This window comes from Protopterus annectens, chromosome 14.part0 (genome assembly GCF_019279795.1).
Source record: "Protopterus annectens isolate FY-2018-M chromosome 14.part0, PAN1.0, whole genome shotgun sequence".
Taxonomy (NCBI): Eukaryota; Metazoa; Chordata; order Ceratodontiformes; family Protopteridae; genus Protopterus; species Protopterus annectens.
The window spans coordinates 417218940-417240251 of NC_056748.1; the positions used below are offsets into that span (position 1 = coordinate 417218940).

General features: G+C 43.9%; 1 protein-coding gene across 2 annotated transcripts in view; it reads right to left on the bottom strand.

Annotated features, from left to right (window-relative positions):
* LOC122789021 (BRCA2 and CDKN1A interacting protein) overlaps positions 1–21312 on the bottom strand; it is a 216208-nt gene that overhangs the window by 124062 nt on the left and 70834 nt on the right. For both annotated transcript variants that reach the window (XM_044056185.1, XM_044056184.1), the window contains exon 3: positions 10209–10289. In XM_044056185.1, the coding sequence (XP_043912120.1) occupies positions 10209–10289 (81 nt within the window). The remainder of the gene's footprint in view (positions 1–10208; positions 10290–21312) is intronic.

The window sequence follows — 21312 nt, forward strand, 5'->3', positions numbered from 1 at the left end:
TTGCTCCGTTTTTACTATTGTGGACATTGGTATATAAAAAATGCTATTTACACCCACTTGCTGCTGGCAATGTTTATTGTATTCCAAGGCAGCCATCTAGGTCTACCTCTAGTTGGAAACTTTAATACACTGGGGAAACCACAGGGGAAAAGATTCTGCAATAATGTAGTCCAAATAATCATTTTTTCTCCTACACATAATTAATCAAGTTTTCAAAATACTTTTACAGCAGGTTAATGGGATACAAGAGCAATTACCACAATGCCATGAGCAAGCAAAAGTGGAACAAGGGACAGTGGTTGTCTTGCATCACATTTGCAGAGGTATCCGAATGGAGGTTTGTGTCAGATGAAATGAAAGGGTATGTCAGCCCTCCTCATGTACTCTATTTTACCTAATGACCTCCTCAGAGGTTTGCCTGTAAATAACAGCAGAACTGCTGCATTAATCCTCTAATGTATATACATGTCCTAAAAGGAAAATGCAAAGGCAGGAAAAACAAATTACCATGCTCCAACTCTTTACAGAGCCAAACAGCACTGCGAAGAATCTGATATATATACACACACACATATATATATTTATATATATATATATATATATATATATATATATATATATATATATATATATATATATATATCTATATATATATATATATATATATATATATGTCTATCTATATATATATATATGTGTGTGTGTGTGTGTGTGTAGATATATATATATATATATATATATATATATATATATATATATATATATATATATATAGATATAGATATATATAGATATATATATATATATATATTTTTTTTTTTATTAACCAGCAAAGACACAAACAATACAGCAGTCCCATAAATACCATCAAACACAATATATCAACTTTAACCTATACCATTGCATTACCACCTACCAAATCATATTAAAATTTTAAGTTATACCATCTTAAATCTGCAAAAAAAAAAAAAAAGAAGTTATGTACTCACCATAACGTTCCATATGAGTTGTTGCTCTTCATTTGTCTTCAACCTGTGGGACAAGGATCTGGCATGTACCCAACTCAGCCGCATCTCTCCAGCATCTGATCCTCACTCCAAGCTTCTCCCATACCCATAATGCCCCTGTCTCCTTCCTCCCTTCAGATTGGGTTGCTATGGGGGCAGCAAACTCTACTTGACACAATGTCTCATCCCCGGACACCAAATGTTCAGGTAATATAAACAGGAATAACCACTTACGCCAAAGGAAAGGGTCATGTCTTATCCAGCCAGACCACCACACAGCCCATATAAGGCACCACACAGCCCATATAAGGCAGGGGGAAGAAGGGAGGGACGGTTTAAGACAAATGAAGAGCAAAAACTCAGATGGAATGCTATGGTGGTACATAACTTTTTATCTGAAGTCGTTTTCATTTGGTCTTCAACCTGTTGGACAGAGTCCCCAGCTACCAAACACCTGGGAGGCCCTCATGGACGGATATTCTACAACACAGCGGAGTCAAAGGATGCCCTACTTCTGGAGAGAAGATCCAACTTGTAATGGGAGATGAAAGTATGTGAAGATGCCCAGGTAACCGCAGAGCAAAGGTCATCCAAGGAAACTCTGGATCAAAAGGTGGCAGAGGTAGCCATAGATCTAGTAGAATGTGCCTTAACATGACCTGGCGGAGGCACCTTTGCTGAATATGTCAAGAGTATACACTGAGAAATCCAACGGGCAATGGTGACCTTAGATACAGGCTTCTCTAAGAAGGGTTTAGAATAGAAAATGAAAAGTTGATCAGACTTGCGAAAGGCCTTTGTTCTGTGTAAATAAAACCGTAAATGTCTATGAACATCTAGAGGGTGCAATTTATACTCTCCCTTATTCTGAAAGTTAAGAAAGAAGACAGAGAGATTGATAACCTGGTTGAGGTTTGACTTTGAGGCCATTTTAGGCAAAAAGGAAGGGTTAGTGCATAACGAAACTCTGTCTTTATGGAAAATCATGCAAGGTGGCTTAATCGAGCAGAGAGGCATCTGTGGTCAGAGGGGTGGGGAGGATGAAGGGGCAACTGCGAAGAATATCTGGGGACTGAATCTACCAAATAAGAAAATCTTTGCATGCCCGGGACAGACTAATAGGATGAGACAGTGGAAGATAAAAAAAGGACTACTGGACTGCCAGAGTCCATTGGAGCACCCTAATGTGCAACCGAGCTGTGGGAATGAGGGTGATCGTGGCCATCATGGACCCCAAAGCCCTTAAAACCAATTCCGCGGGAGGAGACGGAACCTGAAGAATGTGTAAGACATGATGTTTGAGGGAGTGAAGTCTGTTGGGTGCCAGAACGGCCTTTGTCTGAATGGTGTCCAACCTTGCTACAATGAAATCCAAAATCTGAAATCTGAACCAGTTGTAAGAGAGATTTGTTAAGACTGATGGTGATGAACAGCTGGTGGGCAGTTTGGATGAGAAAGTCCCGAGCTTGGCAGAGTCGATGCCTGGAGGGGGCGGAAAGGAGCCAATCGTCCAGGTAAGGGAAGACCTAGAAGCCCTGCAGCCTGAGGTGAGCTGCTACCACCACCATTACTTTGGTGAACACCCTGGGGGCTGTGGTGAGACCAAGGGTAGCACTCTGAATTGGTAATGACTGGTCCTCAGCCTGAAGCGGAGAAACCTCTGAGAGCGTCTGTCCATTTTGATGTGATAGTACACATCTTGGAGGTCTACAGAGCACATCCAGTCGTTCTCCTGCAAAAAGGGCATGATAGAATGGAGTGTGACCATCCAGAATTTCATCTTGGCAACTGACAGATTCAAGGTAGAGAGGTCCAGAATTGGCCTCAAGTCCCCAGTTTTCTTTGGCACCAGAAAGAACCTGGAATAGATGCCTAATCTGGACTGATCTGGAGGAACGGGCTGGAGGACTCGTTTTTCTAGCAGCTTGGAAATTTCCTGTGCTGCTGCTTTCCCTTTGTATGGGTGGAACGTCTGGGAGGGACCTGGCCAGACTTGGCCTTTGAAAGAAGAGGATGGAAGATCCTCTGGATATGATTCTCAACATCAACTGATTGCATGTGATTGACTCCCAGGCTGATGGATGTAGTGTCGACCTCAGACTGCCTCCAGAGACAAGCAGCCGGGCCCAACTCTTCAGGGTTGCTGCTCGGGCCTATCCGAGAATGAATCCCGGGCCCTCCGATTCCTCAGGCCCTCTCTGCCATGAGGGAGGCGTCTGTCAAATCCCGAGCATCCTGGGAGTAAACCTGAGACTTCCAGAACCACATCTTTTTGGCCCCACACTGTTTCCTGCAAAGGATTGTTGAGGGGTTGTGAGCCAGATCCTGATGGCAGAGTCTTCCTGTCCTTCTCACTCTGGACCAATGTGTCATGTATTGTCTTTCCAAAGAGTGTGGAACCACTGTAAGGGGCACTTATGAAAGATGTCTTGAAGGGCTCTGAGAAGGTACACAGCTGGAGACAGGTGTGATGCCTGATGGAAATGCTGGTCCCAGCTGCTCTAGTTGTGCCCTCTGTAGCATGAGAAAGAAGCCGCATTAAGGTATTGGCAATGGAGGTTTGGGTGGTCTTTCGAGAGGGGAAAACCTTATCCTCCGCTAACATGGTCCCTGGGTAGACTTGGAGAGCTCCATCACTGGGTCTCGCTGTAGTCTAATAACATGTGGCATATAGTTCAGAGCACGCACAGTGACCGTGGCTGAAGTACAGGCCTGCTTCTGAAAACGGTCCAACGTCCTATACTCTCGGTCTGGCAGGTGGACTGTGGAGCTCTCTTGTCCGAGCTCCTTTTTGGTGGCTGCCACCATGACCATGGCATCAACAGGGGGTCCCTTTGACCAATGTTTCTTGTCTGTGGGGGCACTGAGGACCTTATCGATTTGCTTGGGAATCTGCTCCACCGTGTTGGGCTCCTTCTACACCAGAGATGTCGCAAGATCCACCAGAGGATCTGCAGAAGGGGACAACCAGGAGGAAGAGGGTCCTGTGCCAAATGACTCCAGGAACACAGACTCGTCAGGATTGGGTTTTTGGGCAGACCCCCCCCCCCCCCGCAAACTGTCGCAGGATTCCATGATGTCTCCAAATGAGACATCCACTGGCGGTGATCGGAGGGAACCCTCTCCTTCCTCCAACTTGGTGTCTTCTGAGAGAGACTCTGGTAGGGAGTCTATGTGCCTCCTTTTGCACGTATGTTTGAGAAACCTCCTCGGGGGGGGGGGACTCTGGGGATGTGTCAAAAGCATCTAGCTGTCCCGTGTGGGAGTTCCCCTGGGGAAGATGCAGCAAGCTGTCCCTGAGGTAGCAGGATGGCAGGATCCGTTCCAGAAACAGAGGGAACCAGGTCAGATTTCGAAGACGAGATCGTCAAGGATCTCGATTTAATTGAGAGACCCCTTCTCCACCAAATCAAAGCCAAAAGTTGAACGAACTGTCTGAACAGGGGCTACAGACGGGTCCGCAACATTATGGATCAACGGGGGAGCCAGAGCCGAAGCTCCAGGTGCTGAGACTGACTGGAAGGTTCTGCTCTGAAAAACTCAAAGCCAAAACCATCCCTCAGATCTGGCTCCGAGGCTACGGCTCCGAGAGCTGGACAAATCCAAACTCATCGGATCCAACCTGCCCAAGGTAATGTCTGGCATCGAGGTATCAGGTACCATTGGCAACAACCCCTCAACACCGAGAGTCATTGGATCATAGGACTCCAAAACGAGGAGTGGGATCAGAGAAGGAGTAATCAGTATGAAGGCAGACTACATGCCCCCCACTCCAGATGGAGAGGGGGCAGGCAAAACTCCCATCTGTATCTGGGTGAGGATGAATCTCCGCATCATCCTGTTCACCTTGATTTCAGAAAGCCTGCGGGTGGATCTGGAGGAAGAGGCCATCGACACCAGCCTAGAGAAGCAGTGAGGTGACACTGAGGCCGAGTAATGGCTCTGAAGCACCTCCAGCTCCAGGGAGAAACAAGGGGAATGGAGTCGGGGAGACTCCACCCTCAGAGCCGAGAGGAGCTGGGCTGGAGGGCCAGCTGAGGACAAGCGGTCAGGTGACCGCTTCCTAGGCTTGTCCCTATGCTTATGTTTGTCCCCATCCCCGATCCTCTTAGCGGGACTTGAGTCCCAGAGGCCAGGACGGAGATGGAAGCAGTAGAAGTAGTGGTTTGGGCCCCCGTGGTCGGTAGGGGTAGAAGGCCTTTCAGAATAAGTTTATTCCTTCTGTCGATCAGTTGGCGGGGATTGAACCCCACGCAGACTGAGCAGGAGGAATCAAGATAGATGACCCCTAAGCACTCAACAGACCGAGTGTGGCTATCAGCTGGGGAAAGCTTATGGTTACACTCAGTGCATTTGCGAAAACCCGGTTTGGGAGTATCTGACAGTCACGAGAGAGAGGCCAAAACAATAGAAAGACACACACACACACACACACACACACACACACACAGACAGACACACACACAGACAGACAGACACACAGACAGACACACACACAGACAGACACACACACACACACACACACACACACACACACACAGACACACACACAGACACACACACAGACACACACACACACACACACACACACACACACAGACACACACACACACACAGACACACACACACACACACACACAGACACACACACACACACACACACACACACACACACACACACACACAGACACACACACACACACACACACACACAGACACACACACACAGACACACACACACAGACACACACACACACACACACACACACACAGACACACACACACAGACACACACACACACACACACACACACACACACACACACACACACACACACACACACACACACACACAGACACACACACACAGACACACACACACACACAGACACACACACACACAGACACACACACACACAGACACACACACACAGACACACACACACACAGACACACACAGACACACACACACAGACACACACACAGACCTAGATAGAACAGAAAGAAAGTTTTTTTTTTTACCAACTCAAAACACTGAAGGGGAGGTGATAGGAAATGTAGAAAAAGGAAATCCTAGTCAGAGACACAGACTAAAACAAAGAAAAAAAATATATAGACACTTGCTCAAATAGCTCAGAGCAATGAATCATGACACTTACACAAGTGCAGCAAACAAGATCTGAAGGGAGGAAGGATACAAGGGCTTTGTAGGTAGGGGAGGAGCTCGGATCAGATGCTGGAGAAATGCTTTGGGACTCAGATCCGTGCCAGATCAGAGTCCCAAAGGTTGAAGGGCAAATGAAGACAACTTCAGATCAGAAATTCAAAGGTGGAAGCAGTGGCTGAAATGCATTTGACTAGTGGTTCATAAACTTAGGTTAGTTTGGGCTGTACACATGCATATATGTATATGTGTTAACCATTTAAAAATGTAGGGACCTGCTACAGAGAATCCTGAAATGTGGAGACTGAACCAAGGCTGAGATGTCATTCCTCGGAACGGTCTCTTCTCTGAGGTATAGCAATCACATACATGCATACATATATGCACACACATACATACATATACATGTAAACACATACACACAAGCGAGAAAAAGTGCTATGGAGAATTTTCTCTATTCTGAATCTTACAGAAGGAACTAGGAAATATAGCTATCGTTTCTTCCAAATGTCTGACAGGAAGCCATAACCATAGATGTCTTAGAGATTTATTGCACATCATTTGTCATGTCTCAGAAGGCTTTAAGGTGGGTTTGGAAATGTCCCAGCAAACTGTATCGTTAAAAAATGACCCCAAGAAGAAGGGGGGTTATTACACAATGTAATGCAGACTCAGCAGCCTCTGCACCTGCAGTGCAGGACATACTATTAACCGTAATGAGGGATGAAATTATAGAGTTTAGAAACAAACAATGACACTAGCAATAAGCTTTATTTAGATTTAGAAACTGAATAACCCTCCAGCAAATGAAACACCAGAGAGGCAGAACATTTGTCAAATTATATTGAGCTGTATTCCAATGCAATGACCCCAAAATTAAGCTGCACATTTAAACACAGTGTACTGACTGTTTCCTACAGTTAATTTCATATGCACGCTATAAATTTTACCTAAAATGTTTTCTGCAGGGTAATAGCAATACACTACTGAACATAAACAAACACTTACAAAATAAATGCATAAGATATGCTGGCTACAGTCAAGTGTTTGCATGGTTTGTAAATAACACACAGCTGAAAAAGAATGTTTTTTTTGTTTTAATTTTACTCCATAGTGGCCATTCTTCATTAAAAATTTCCTCTAAATAATAGGTTCATAGGCAAGTACTAAGCTATCGGCCCAAGGACCTACATAAGCCTAGCCAAAAGAGGTTCCCTGGCTTTCGCCACCCAAGAAAATTATTTTCCTGTGCCCCTATTGATCAGAGCCACAGAAGTGATTGCCGGGGTGAATTTCCTGTTTCCCGTCCAATTGTCAAAATTTCTCTTAAAGAGGGCTAATGAGGAGCTTTGCTTGACATGAATGGGTAGTCTGTTCCAGAGCATGGGACGTCTCTGGGACAGGAATCTATCCTTTCAGCATGTTCTGTTTATTGTGGTGACAAGGTTTAGGTCCCTGAAGAGTGTGGATCGGAGAGTGGGATTTCTTTAAGTGTAGCACGTCCATCAGGTCTGAGTTAGACATGGCTTTGTATGTTAGGCAGAGGTCACCTCTGAGTAGGCAATATGCAATGGAGTACAACTGGAGTTTATTGAGACGGTCTATGTATGGCAACTGTTTGAGGCCGGTAATCCTCTTAGTGAGGTATTTCTGTGGCCTTTCTAGTTGTTGATGATGTCTTGCGAGGTACATGCCAAATGAGGCGTTTTACTCTATAATGGGTCTGATGAGGGATGAGTAGAGACGAATAATGACCTCTTTTTCTGAAGGAGAACCCCTTTGTGATGAGGTGTGCCACATAGAAGGATTTCCTAACTACTGTGGTGACGTGATTATCACAAGAGAGACTACTGTCCACCTGTGTCCCAAGGTCTCATCACACTTTCAGTGTTTAGTAGGCTACCGCCTATGTGGTAGTTCATGGGTATGGTGTTTTTCCCAAAGGGGATGACAATGGACTTCTTGGCATTGAGCTTGAGGCCATGACTTTGACAATAAGCATCAGTCTCAGCGAGGCCTTTTTGTAGAATGTCCACATCCTTAGGCAAATCTATTATGGCTACTAGTTTGCTGTAGTCTGTGAACTTTGTCAGCCAGAGACCAGCTGTATTAGCCTGGACTTCTGAGAAGTAGATGCTGATCAGGAAAGGACCCAGGACCAAACCCTGTGGTACTCCGCTTGTCACTGGTCTGAAGTCGGATTTGGAGTCGGCTATTTTCACTGTGTGAGTTCCGTCAGTGAGCCAGTTGGCCACCCATCTTGTGACATAGGGATTTATGCCCAGTCCAGTAAGTTTATCTATAATACCAGAGTGGGGGGATGGTGTTGAAAGCCTTGGCGAGGTCAATATGGGCTGTGTGCACCACCTTACCCTCGTCTACAGCTCTGGTGACTGCTTCAAATAAGTCAATCATGTTTAGAAGGCATGATCTATCTTACAAACCCAAACTGAGTGGGGTCCAGAGTTTGGAGGTTACCTATGTCTTTCTTTACAAGCTCCAGGATAATGCATTCCATGGCCTTGCAGACCAGGCTTGTCAGGCTAATGGGGTGGTAGTTCCCGGGGTCAGTGGTGGCACCCCCTTTGTGGAGTGGGATAAGTATTGCTGTACACCATTCTGTTGGCACAAAGCCTGAAGTGAGGCTATGGTTGAACAGGTACTTAGGCGGGGTGCCAGTTCATTCTGTAGTTCGTACAGAACGCAGCCTGGGATGTTGTCTGGTCCCATGGATGCTGTGTTCTTGGCTTTGCAGAGTGCAGTTTTTACTTGTGCATCCGTGATCTGAAACATCTGCATACTATACATCTGCAAATACAAGTGTTAACTTTAGAACGCAACAAATTGTTTAACTTTAAAATGTGAACAGTATTTATTTTAAACAGCACTTTACTAGACTTTTCATTTTTACACTACGCATTAAACATATTTATTAGCATCCTAACTATCTTAGCACTGACCCGTGCCCTATTTTAATCTACTAATTTGACTAATTTAACTTTTTCTCAGAAAAATGTGGGGAAGTCCAATCATATGCAAAGTAATTTCAGCTGGAAATTCATTAACATGTTTGCTATTTTTCTACTTGCTGATACAAATGTTGCCAAAAGATTAGTTTTCCAGATATCAACTATTACACAAAAGATAAAACAAAGCATATTTTACAATGAACCTACAGCTTCTTTTTATACAAAGAGTAGAGAAAATGCAGAAATTAAATTACTCCTAGCTACCCTACATACACATGCCTCATGATTTTCCTTTCAAGTTAATAAAAACTGAAAAGAACCATAAAATAATGGAGTCCATAAATGCTTATTTAATTGTGTAGCTAAAAAGAGAGTCTGTAATGCCCTGACCTGCTTGTACACAGCTATATACTGACCTAGGCAAATTATAAATGAGCAAACATAGATTCAGCAAATGATACCTTATAAACAGTACAAAATTATACATGCATGGAAAGTGTGTTGAGAACTACTGTATCTCAGGCAGGGTCAGTGCCATATAGGGATAAAGCCTCGTCTATGATCCAGATGACCCATTAATTATCAACCCAAATAATGGATGAGCAGGCTGGAAAAGGGACAGGAATGACAAGGCAGAACACACTCTCCTCTCCCAGAGAGAAAGGACTGAACCCATCTCAGGTGCTGCACTCCACCTACAATCCTCAAAGGAGACCAGCAATAGAGGGAAGAGTGCCTTCGGGGGGGGGGGGGGTAGTGCTAGATATGAAAGTAAGGGATAAGTCCTTCCACACTCACCCTGTGAGACTTGGGTATATTTGGGGAAAACGACAATAAGGCTCAAAGAGAAAACCTCCCTTGATGGCTGCCTAGATGAAAGTCGTCTCATCTCTGTAAGGACTCATCTTACATATGTCTCATCTCATAAAGGACAAATGGCTGACAGCAGCTACAGCACTGGTATGATGGTCAGTAGGCAAAGGGGAAAAAAGTAGTATATATCTTAATGTAATCATAAGATAACCATTTCAAAAAATGCAGCAAACATTCTACAGTAAACATGCCTTACCATGATAACACTCCCAATATGATTCTGCTGTATAATGATATCGGTTAACTCTCCTGTGTCTACCTTTGCCTTCAAGAATAACTGCAAAAGAAAAATATACACATGAGAACACCACAATGGAATTTAAATGAACATTAAGCATTTACTGTAATGCTGGATTCATAATCTGTCTGGCTCAATCGATGGGTTATCAGATCCAACCTCTGTGCTTTTTTCAAGCACTTGGATCCAGGGTTCTAGCTTCTCTGCTACTAATAATTCTTGTTGCTCTCTAGATTACCTCAGATCCAGTTTACCTGTTTGTACCTAGGACTTCACCTTGTGAATACAACACAGACTTATCATCCTACACAACTGGGCATAAAACATGAATAACAGCTCCATGCTGACAATAAGATAAGGCCCTGATCAGGTCCAATCAATCAGCCAATGGCCATAAAGGACAATTTGGGATGGAGGAGGGAGGGATGGAGGGAAGGTTGAGCTGGACAGAACAAGACAATGCAGATCTACTGTTATGGTAAGTAAATAACATTCATACCCAATGTGGTCTTTTCCATCCAACTCAATGGATGGGGCAGATTCCCAAGCTACCAGAGTCCCTGGGCAGTCTCATGGAAGGATATTCCAAAGTATGGTGGATTTAGACTATACATCTAGTTTGCAATGCAATTCAAAAGGCATAAACTGTAGACTAAGTAGCCACAACACACATCTCATCTTGGATACTCTAGAGAAGTAAGTAGTGGAGGTAGCCACCACTCTAGATGAGTGATTTTCGTGATAAGAGTAATCCCATTTCTCTATAAACAAAAGTGACGCAGCTGGAAAGCCACCTGGACACAGTCACTTTAGAAATCCTTGACCCAACTTGGCCTTTAAAAAGGAAAGAAAAAGCTGGTCTGATTTTCTAATGGTCTTGTGCAATGTAGGTAAAATCTGATTTAATGAACATCCATGAACTGCAAAGTATATTCCCTGTTAGAAATATCTGGGAAGAAAGCTGGTAAGTTAATCATAAACATTAGCTTCAGAGACCACTCTAGGAAGAAAAGAGGACTGCTTGGCAAGGATACATTATCATTATGAAAAATCAGGTAAGGCTGCCTGCAAGACAATGCTTGCAACTTGAGTAACAATTTAGCAGAGGTAATTGCTAGTAGAAAACTAGTTTTTTCCAAGTAAGGGATTTCAATTCTGCTGGCGATGTTATTTCAAAGTGAGACCTAATTGGTGCCAGAAGCATGACATTAATATCCCATGGAGGAACTGGGTCCCTTACTGGAAGTCTGAGAAGGAAGTTCCCCTCAAAAAAGCACTGGAAATCTTCAAAGGGGCAATGGAAGTTTAGTTTTGGTCCATGTAAAAATTGGATATTGCTGCCACCTCTACTTGAATGGTCAAGAAACTAGCACCCTACTGAAACAAATGTGCTAAGAAATCTAAGACTGAAAAAAAGGGTCCAAACCTTTGGAAGAAGCCCATGTGGTAAATATTTTCCATTTGATAAGTTAAACCTTTCTAGTGTTAGGATTTTGTGAGGATGACAGAATATGCATGACTGGAGTAGAAAGCCTGACATCTCTGGCCACCATTAGAACTGGAGAAACTATGAAGTCAAAACCATGCAATTTCAGGATTCTTGTGTCTTTGCGAGTCTGACCAAATGGGTGAAATAGGTGATCTGGGCATGGATCCACTATCCATGGAGGATATTTCAGATGAGGCCACAGAAAAGGGACCCAAACCTGCCAGGGCCAAAAGGACACGATGAAAATCACCACTGCCTTTTCATCTCATGGCTTTCAGAAGACACTAGATTGTCAGGGGAAAAGTGGGAAGATGTACAGGACACCAGAGGCCCGATTGTGCACTAGAACATCCTTTGGTGACTGCCCCTGTTGGGGGAATCAAGGCAGGGTATGTTGCTAAATTTGTTTTGATGGTAGGCAAAAAGATCACAGCAACACTAGCCCCAGCAACTAAAAATCATTGTTGTCACTGATTGATTGAAGGACCATTTGTGAGACAAAAGAATAAACCTGCACAGTTTGTCCACCAGAACACTGAAGTCTGTGGGATGTGTACTGCAACCAGAAAGCAATGGAAGACATTGCCTACTGCCACCCTCTCATAGCTTCCTGGCACAATGGGTGTGAACTGCCTCCTCCTTGATTGAGGACATAACAAACCACTATCATGCTGTCCATCTTGATGGATATCACACCCTCAGGAGGGGATTCCTGAAACACCTGCAATGCGAGAAGGACTGCCCTCATCTCCAAGTTGCTGATGTGAAGACTTGCCTCCACTGCCAATCATGTACCTTGAACCATGTTCCCTTCATAACATTTTCAAACCCCAGAAGGGAAACATTCTTGGTCACAGTGGCCATCAGGGATGGAAGGGTGAAAGACTGGCTCCATGTTACTATTGGGGAGGTCAACTACCAACGGATATGGTTTCTGCATACTAGTGTGAAATGTACTGGGGCATGAAGGGGTTGATGAACCTCTGCCCACTGAATAGAAAGTGACAACTGCAGAACTCCCATGTAAAATCTTGTCTGAGGTACTAGTGTGATAGCTGCAGCCATACAGCCCAGTAATAATAACACTAGTCTTGCTGAAGGGTTGGAATGCTAGAGAACCTCTGAAACTATATGATGCAGAGACAGAATTCTGGATTGAGGAGATCTGGCAATTTGAGTAATTGAATCCAGCTGGCACCCTATGAACTCTTTCATATGTGCTGGTGTCAACTAACTTTTGGCAAGATTGATCATAATTCCCCAAGTATGGGGCAAGATGGAGCAACAAGTGCCTGAACTGAATAAGCAGATCCTTAGTGGATGCAGTTAGGAGTCAGTTATCCAAGTAGGGGAACACTTGGAATCCTTGAAGCCAGAATTATGCTGCCACGACTGCCATGCATTTGGTGAACACCCAGGAGACTGTGGTCACAACAAAGGGCAGTGCTTTGAACTGAAAATGAATGGCTCCCAGCCAGAAAGGAAGACATCTCCTGGACATTTTGATACGATAGTATACATTGTGGAAATCTATTGAGTACATCCAGTCATCCTTGCTCAGAAAAGGTAGAATGGACTGAAGTGACACCATCTGTAACTTTGTCAGTTTCACAAATTGGTTGAGGTACCTTCGGTCCAGAATGGGCCTGAAGTTCTTAGGGGTTTTTGGAACCAAATAAAGAACCATGAAAAGACTCAAGATCCTTACTGGTCTGGCAGGACCTCATGGACAACTTGGTTTTCTAGTAGACTTACTACTTTTACTGCTGCCATTTCCCCATGACTGGGTGGACAGTTGGAGAGTCTCTCTTTTTTTGGCAAGAAAGCAAAGGGAATAATATAGCCTGTGATGATTATTCTTTGCACCCATGAATCTTTAGAGTGATGGCCTGTCAGGTGCGAGGGTGGACGGATAAGCACTCCCCAACTACCTCCACAGTGCATCAACTGGCCTGTTGTTCAGGAGCACTGAAAAGGCTTCTTGGTAAAAGGACCTCAAAACTCTCTGCAGCCCACCTCTGCTCCTGGGATGACATCATTAAAGTTATTCCCTTCCTACTCTGGGTGGAAGTGTGTCAGCAGAAGCATCCTGTACAAAACCCAGGGACTTTCAAAACCATAGCTTTCTTCCAACATTTTGGTTCCATGAAAAGACCCTTTTAGGGAATAGGGATGGAAAAATGTATGCCTACTGCAAAAAGGGTCTTGCCCTCCTGTTCATTTCAGTAAGTGTTGAACTACTGAAGGAAGCATTAAAATAAAGGACACCTTGAAACCTCTCAAGAAATCACAGAGGTGTATCCAGGCATGCTAATGAACAGCAATGCAGTGCCTGCTGCCCTTGACATGCATTTGAAGAGCAGATGTGCAGACATGTTGATCGTAGATTTAAGGTAGATAGCTACAGCTCCAATGCCTTTTGGATGTAGGCAGGCAGGTTACCCAAGAGAGAGTTTGACATTTCTTTAATCAGATCTGCCTGGAAACATGTCATATGGGCAAAGTAATTCCGTGTGTGGAGTGCAAACATCAGCGAAGTACAAGTCCATTTCCCAAATCTGTTCAGTTCCCTAGACTCCCTGTTAGGTGGATGAACAGATTAGATTTCCTCAGACAGCTCCTCAGACAGCTCCTTTTTGGTGGCTGCTGCAACCAACATGGTATCTACCAGGGTACCCTTGCTCAAAATGAGACTTATACCTAGATGCAACTAAAATTTTGCTCGGTTTTCATAGGATAGGCTCAACCACATCAGGTTTCTTCCAGGCCCGCTGAAAAACCAAGTCTATCAGCTCATCAGTGAGCAGAACTACCAAGGAAGTAGACAAGCCAACCCAAAAAACCTTGAGGAATAATGACTCTTCCAAGGAGGGGCCTTTGATGGACCTACCTCCTCTCTGTTTAATCAATTCTAGAAGCTTTCTGAAGGAGATGTCTTTCAGACAGGATCTCTTCCCTTTCTCAAAATCAGTATCTTCAGGGATAAACTCTGGAGAGGAGTCAAGAGGCCTTCTCTTGCAGGTCCATTTTCTACGACCTCCCCCTCCAACAACTTCTGAAAAAGGACCAGAATCAGACAGGAACTCACCAGGTGAGAAAGTACAGTTATGTACACTTGCCATAAATGTAGATGTTCACGTGTCTTCACTGTTGCAGTCATCACTGTAGGGTTCTTCCTGCCGGCAGGCAGCCCTCGGTCGGCCAGAATCCCAAAGTCTGGGTCCGGCGTCGGCTGTGTACTCACCCTCCCTGACGTCAGTGCGCCAGAGGTATAAAGCTCCCAGCCGACGCCATGTTCTCCAGTTTTTCTTGCCCCAGATGTCAGGTGCCCAAAAGTAAAGGCTAAAAGTAAAACAAAAATGTAACATACAACAAACCCCATACCCTGTAGCAAATACACCTCAGAAGGGTGAAGCAGGGAACCACACCAATAAAAGTATAAGAGGGGACAGGAGGGTGGGTAACCCAGACTGCAACAGTGAAGACACTCGAACATCTACATTTATGGTAAGTGTACAGAACTGTACTATGTTCATCGTGTTTCACTGATGCAGTCATCACTGAAGGGTTGAATCTCAAAGCTGAAATAAAGGGAGGTGGTTATTGAGTAGAAGGGGCGGCTAGAAGGCCTTGTAAGACTGCAGAAGCAAAGCCCGCCCTAGACTTAGAATAAAGAGGGAGATTATAGTTCTTAGAGGAAGTATGCACTGAACTCCAAGTTGCAGCTTCCAAAATATCTTTGGTAGGGACTCCCCTGAGAAAGATAGCTGAAGTAGCAGCAGCTCTGGTAGAGTGTGTCCTAATTCTTCCTGGGATTTGCTTTCCATGATGAAAGTAACAAAATCTGATTCCATGAGCAATCCATTCAGAAATGGTCTGTTTTGAAATAGCTTTGCCTTGGGAATTAGCTGCATAAGAAACAAACAGTTTTTCAGTTTTCCTGATATCCTTGGTTCTGTCCAGGTAAAAGCGAAGTTGCCTGTGCACGTCCAAAGAATGCAAGATCCTCTCCCCCTTATTTTGTGGATTAGGGAAAAAAGTTGGCAGGTGAATAGTTTGGTTTAAAGCCACTTTAGAAACCACTTTAGGCATGAAAGCAGGGTTAGTCCTCAAAGAAACCCTGTCTTGATGAAAAATAATGTAAGGTTCCACGGCCATGAGCGCTTGTAACTCCGAGACTCTCCTGGCTGAAGTTAAAGCCAGTAGGATAACAGTCTTCCATGATAAATACTTTATATCAGATGTGGCAGCAGCAGGCTCAAAAGGAGGCAGAGTAAGTTTTTCCAGGACATAACTGAGGTCCTACGTAGGAATGGGTGGTGTCCTAGGGGGCCTTAAATTCTTTGCTCCTCTGAGATATTGTTTCAGAAGTGGATGTGAAAAAATTGGAGGGTCTGCATTATAATGTGCAGAGATAGCGGAGGCATGTATTTTTATGGAGGAAAAAGATAAACCCTTATGCAACATATCTGTTAGGTAATGTAAAATCAATGGAATATTTGGAATGTGAGGATCTGATTCCTGAGCATGCATCCAGGTGCAAAATCTCTTCCATTTACCTTCATAACATTTCCTAGTGCTAGGCCTTCTGGCTTCTAAGATAACATCCATGACCTGTTTGGAAAGGGTAGGATTAATCACAGACCCTGAATACGCCAGGCTGAGAGTTTAGATACGAGAGTGCAGGACCTGGCCCTGATGTTGAGACAAAAGATTTGGAATCTGAGGTAGAATCCAAGGAGGTTCCTGGGATAGATTTATCAGTGTTGAGTACCAAAATTGTAGAGGCCAATTCGGGGATAGTAAGTTCAGCTTTGGTTTGTCCTGTTTTATTTTTAATAACACCCTTGGTAGAAGAGGTAGTGGTGGAAAGGCATACCCAGAGAGGTTCCTCCAACTGAATGAGAGAGCATCCACTTTCCATGCTAGCTTGTGATATGTCCTTGTGCAAAAAGTCTGTAACTGGTAGTTGTGGGGAGATGCAAATAGATCTATATCCGGGCAGCCCCCAGGCTTCTGTAATCATCTTGAATATTTGGGTGTCTAGCATCCACTCGTATGGGTCTGACAGGTTCCTGCTCAGGCTGTCTGCCAGAGTGTTTTGCTTCCCTGGCAGGAATTGAGCTTGTAGGTCCACTTTGCAAGCTAGTGCTGTGTTCCACAGAGTCATGGCTAGTCTGCAAAGGGGGTAGGAGTGTGAACCCCCTTGTTTGTTTATGTACCACATAACTGTGGTGTTGTCTGTCCGTATCAGTAGCTGCCCTGGCTGTAAAAGATCCCTGAAAGCCAAGAGGGCATTGTGCACAGCTAACATCTCTTTTAAATTGATATGAAGATGCTTCTGATCCTCTGTCCAAAAACCTTTCAGGCCTTTCCCCTGCAAGTGGGCTCCCCATGCATAATCTGAGGCGTCTGTGGTTATCACTTAGTAGGCTGGAGGTAGACTGAAGGCTTTCCCTTTGTTTTGAAGACATGCCATGGCCCACCAATGGAATTCCTTTTGCAGGCAAGGCAAGACAGCAATCAGTGTTTCCAGACTGTGACAATGCTGGGCCCATAGGCTTTTTATGTACCATTGTATCTTCCTCATATGCAGTCTTGCATATGGTACGAGTAGGATGCAGGAAGCCATATAACCCAAAGCCTGCAGGAATTTCCTTGCAGTTAGGTGAGACATCAATGCCAGGCTTTTGAAAGTTGAAGCCAGCTGTAGTTTTTCTGATGTCAGGAATGCCATCTGGGTTGTTGTGTTTAAAAGAGCACCCAGGAAAGTTATCTCGTGAGTGGGTGTCAAATTTGACTTTTTTACGTTCACAGTGAATCCCAGGTACTTTAGTAGATTCTGAACAAATTCCAGGTGCTGGAAGAAAATGTCCTTGCTGTCTGCTTGAATAAGGCAGTCGTTTAGATAAGGGTAAATTTGAATTCCCTTGAGTCTGCAGTAAGCTACTACTGGTGCCAGGCACTTGGTAAAGACCCTGGGCATAGTAGACAAGCCAAAGGGCAGCGCAGAGAATTGGTAATGTTTCGAGCCTGCCTTGAACCAGAGGTATTTTCTGCACTCCTGTCTGATAGGAATGTGTAGGCAAGCCTCCTTTAAATCCAATGTCACCATCCATGCATTTTTGCTCAACATTGGCAGGAGCTGCTGCAGAGTAAGCATCTTGAACTTTGGCATCTCCAGGAAAGTATTTAATACTGACAGATCCAGGATGGGTCTCCAAGTATTTTGCTTTCTGGGAACTAGAAAGAGTCTTGAATAAAAGCCTTGTCCCGTCTCTGAATTTGGAACCAGTTCTATGGCCCTCATAGCCATGAGGGACCTCACCTGTTTTAATGCCTCTGCCCACTGAGTTTTTGGTAGGTCTGGCCATCCGTTTGGTTTTGGTAAGGTGTGAAAGTGGAATTTGTAACCTCTTAAAACTACATCCAGAACCCACTTGTCTTGGGTTATGCAAGTCCAATTTCGGTGAAAAAGAGAAAGTTTTCCTCCCAAAGGAGCTTCCAGGAGAGAGGTTCCTGGAGCCATGCAGGGGGAGTCATTGAGCCTGTTTCCTATAAGGTTGAGACCTATCTTCTCCACCCCTGGGGGTGGAAGCACTCCACTGTCTAGGTCTATAAGAGGTCTGTGCTTGGGCCCTCCCTCTGGGGCGCCTATATCTACCCCTCTGAGGCCTGTCTGAGCTGGGAAAGGACCAATTTTTAGCTGGCCAATTTCTGTTAAATCTAGGAGGCTGAACTTGTAAGAAATCCGTAACCGTTTGTATGGATTTTGCCTTATCCTCCATTTTCTTTATAACCTCTTCAGCCTTAGACCCAAACAAAACATTATGTTGAACAAGAGCATCCAGTAATTTTGCTTTCACTTGATCAGGCAAATTTTGTTCCTTTAACCAAGCATGCCTTCTAATGACCGTGCCCAGTGGCAGCTGCCCTGCAAGAGGCCTCCAAAGTATCAAAACCACAGTGTAAGGTATGTTTCCCCACCTACTCAGTAGCATGCATCAAATCTTGTAATTCCTTATTATCTGCACGTGCAGAAATGGTACACAGTTTTTGTTTCATAACAGACAAAAGGTATTGCTGATATTTCAACATATGAAATTGACAATTTAAAGCCCTAATAGATAAAGTAGCAGAAGTGTACACTTGTTTGCCCCATCTCTCCAAAGCTCTAGAATCCTTATCTGACGGAATAGGGTTCTTAGCAGTCGCGGCCTTAACACCCTTAGGACCCTGAGAAATGGTTTCTGGATCAGTAGTAGGATTTTTAAATAGAAACTGGTGGGAGTCAGGGACTCTCTAATATCTATCAGGCTTAGCAGAGGCCGGAGGAAAGGAGTCAGGATTTAAATTAGACTCAGAAAAGACATAATCCACAATATCCAAAATAGGAGGAATACCCAGGGGTCTGTGTTGGGATAGAAGAAGGAAATCCCTAAGCCTTCTCTTAGATTCAGAGTACTCCTGTCCTTCCCAGTGAAAATGTTCCCTCATGTCATGTAAAGTTTCCCCAAAAGAATAATCTTCAGGAGGAGAAGCTGAAGGAATGGATTCCTCAGCATCAGAATCCTCATAAGGAGGGAAAGTATTTTCCTGTTCAGAGGAAGACACTGAAGAGATAGATGCCTGATCAGAGGATTCATAATCCAATTCTTGTCTTGGCCTTTTGTCTGGAGGGGGATGTGAACCCCTAATCATAGTTAGCAAGTCCTCCGCCATTTTAAGCATTTGTTTTTGAGATTTAGGTCCCGGATCAGAGGAGGCCTGGGCTTGAGTCTTTGTTTTAGAAGGAGTCTTTGCCTTTACCTGAAACTGCCTAGGCCTGAAAACCCCCTTGGAAGCCGGTACCTGCATAGCGGCTCTGGACCTATCCGAGGGAGCATTATCCGAAGGTCCTGCACCTGGAGTATTCGAAGACCTAGTTGGCTACTTGTGGGAGTCCAATTCAGCAAGCGGTTCTGTAATGGCCGACGACAGGGGCTGCGAAAGCACCTCACTGATGACGGCCGAACCGGCAGCTGGCTCTGATCGCAAACTGTCGTCTGATTTGGACCTCGGAGGCCTATCCTTATCCTTGCGCCTTTTATGAACTCCGGTAGTCGGAAGCGTGCCCAACGACATGTTATAATTAAATCGCCTCCCAAAGTAATGAAAGGCAAAATCGTACCTCTGTTTAATAGTACGTTGATTAAATCTAGCACAAAACCGACAACTATCTACGTCGTAGTTAGGGCCTAGACAAGGAATACAGTAAGAGTGAAAATCCTTATGAGGTATTTGCTTCCCACATGAAATACAATTATTAACTTTTTCTGACATTGGTCTGGAGCAAGAAAAGTTTCCCCAACGGGGTACTTAGCTTTGAAAAGAAAAATGTCTTCGGAATGAAGCACCAAAAATAACATAAGTCAGCCGACCGGCACTTGCGAACTGCTTCCACCACGCGTCAAGAAAGACTGGAGAACATGGAGTCGGCTGGGAGCTTTGTACCCCTGGCGCACTGACGTCAGGGAGGGTGAGTACACAGCCGACGCCGGACCCAGACTTTGGGATTCTGGCCAACCGAGGGCTGCCTGCCGGCAGGAAGAACCCTACAGTGATGACTGCAACATAACAGCCAAGCCAAAAGCATAGCCCTCTATAACTAAAGATGAAAACTACTAGCTATGAAATTAAATGATTAGAAGGAAAAATGTTAATACAAATGTAATGGCAGCAAATCTTAGTACAAAAAAGAGGACTTTAAACAATTTATGGTGCTGTAGTGGTGTTGGACACAACTGTTAGCAAAACACAGACCACAATCTCACAGATTGTACAGTAATTATATACAGAAAAAGCAACAAACAATGGATGCAATAGTGGGGAAAGTTGGGAAGATATTTGTAGAGAGTACCAGGATTAAAGAAAGGCTAGTGGCATTAAAATTGTGTATGCATGTACAAACAACTAACTGAAAAAAAATACATGTAAAATGGTGAATGTGGACACTAACCGGAATTCTAAATGCAACAGGAGGAAAAAAAAAGTGTCACAAGATATAAAAAAGCCTTAGAGTTGATGGGATATGGTGAACTGGCATTAAATTATTATAAACATAGAAAAATAACATTTTGTGTTAGGAGATTCTTTAAAGATATGAAGGAAACAGAAGGGGTACTAAAATGGTTTGATTTGCACATCATATAGCAAAATGGGTACTTTTTGGAGAAAATGAGGAAATTAATAAAACAAGTAAACATTTAAACTTAACAGGATAGGGACAGAATGTTCCAGAAAAAGATGCTTGAAATAATTAAGTTGTGGAAGGATTATATAGGTACAAAACCATTTTATGACTAATGGTCCAGGTGGTTAACTGCTTTTAAACAGAATAAAAAGACTAAAGATGGAAAAAAAATATTGAAATAAGGGTGGGAGGGGAAAAGTTATTAGTATGTGATTTAAACAAATTAAGGGAACAAAACAGTAAGGTGTAGTAAAGAAAAGAGGGTGAATATAACAAAGGAAAATGGAAGCTTTGTTAAAGAGATGCATGTTATTTTAAAGGAAGAAAAGAAGTTGTTCGAA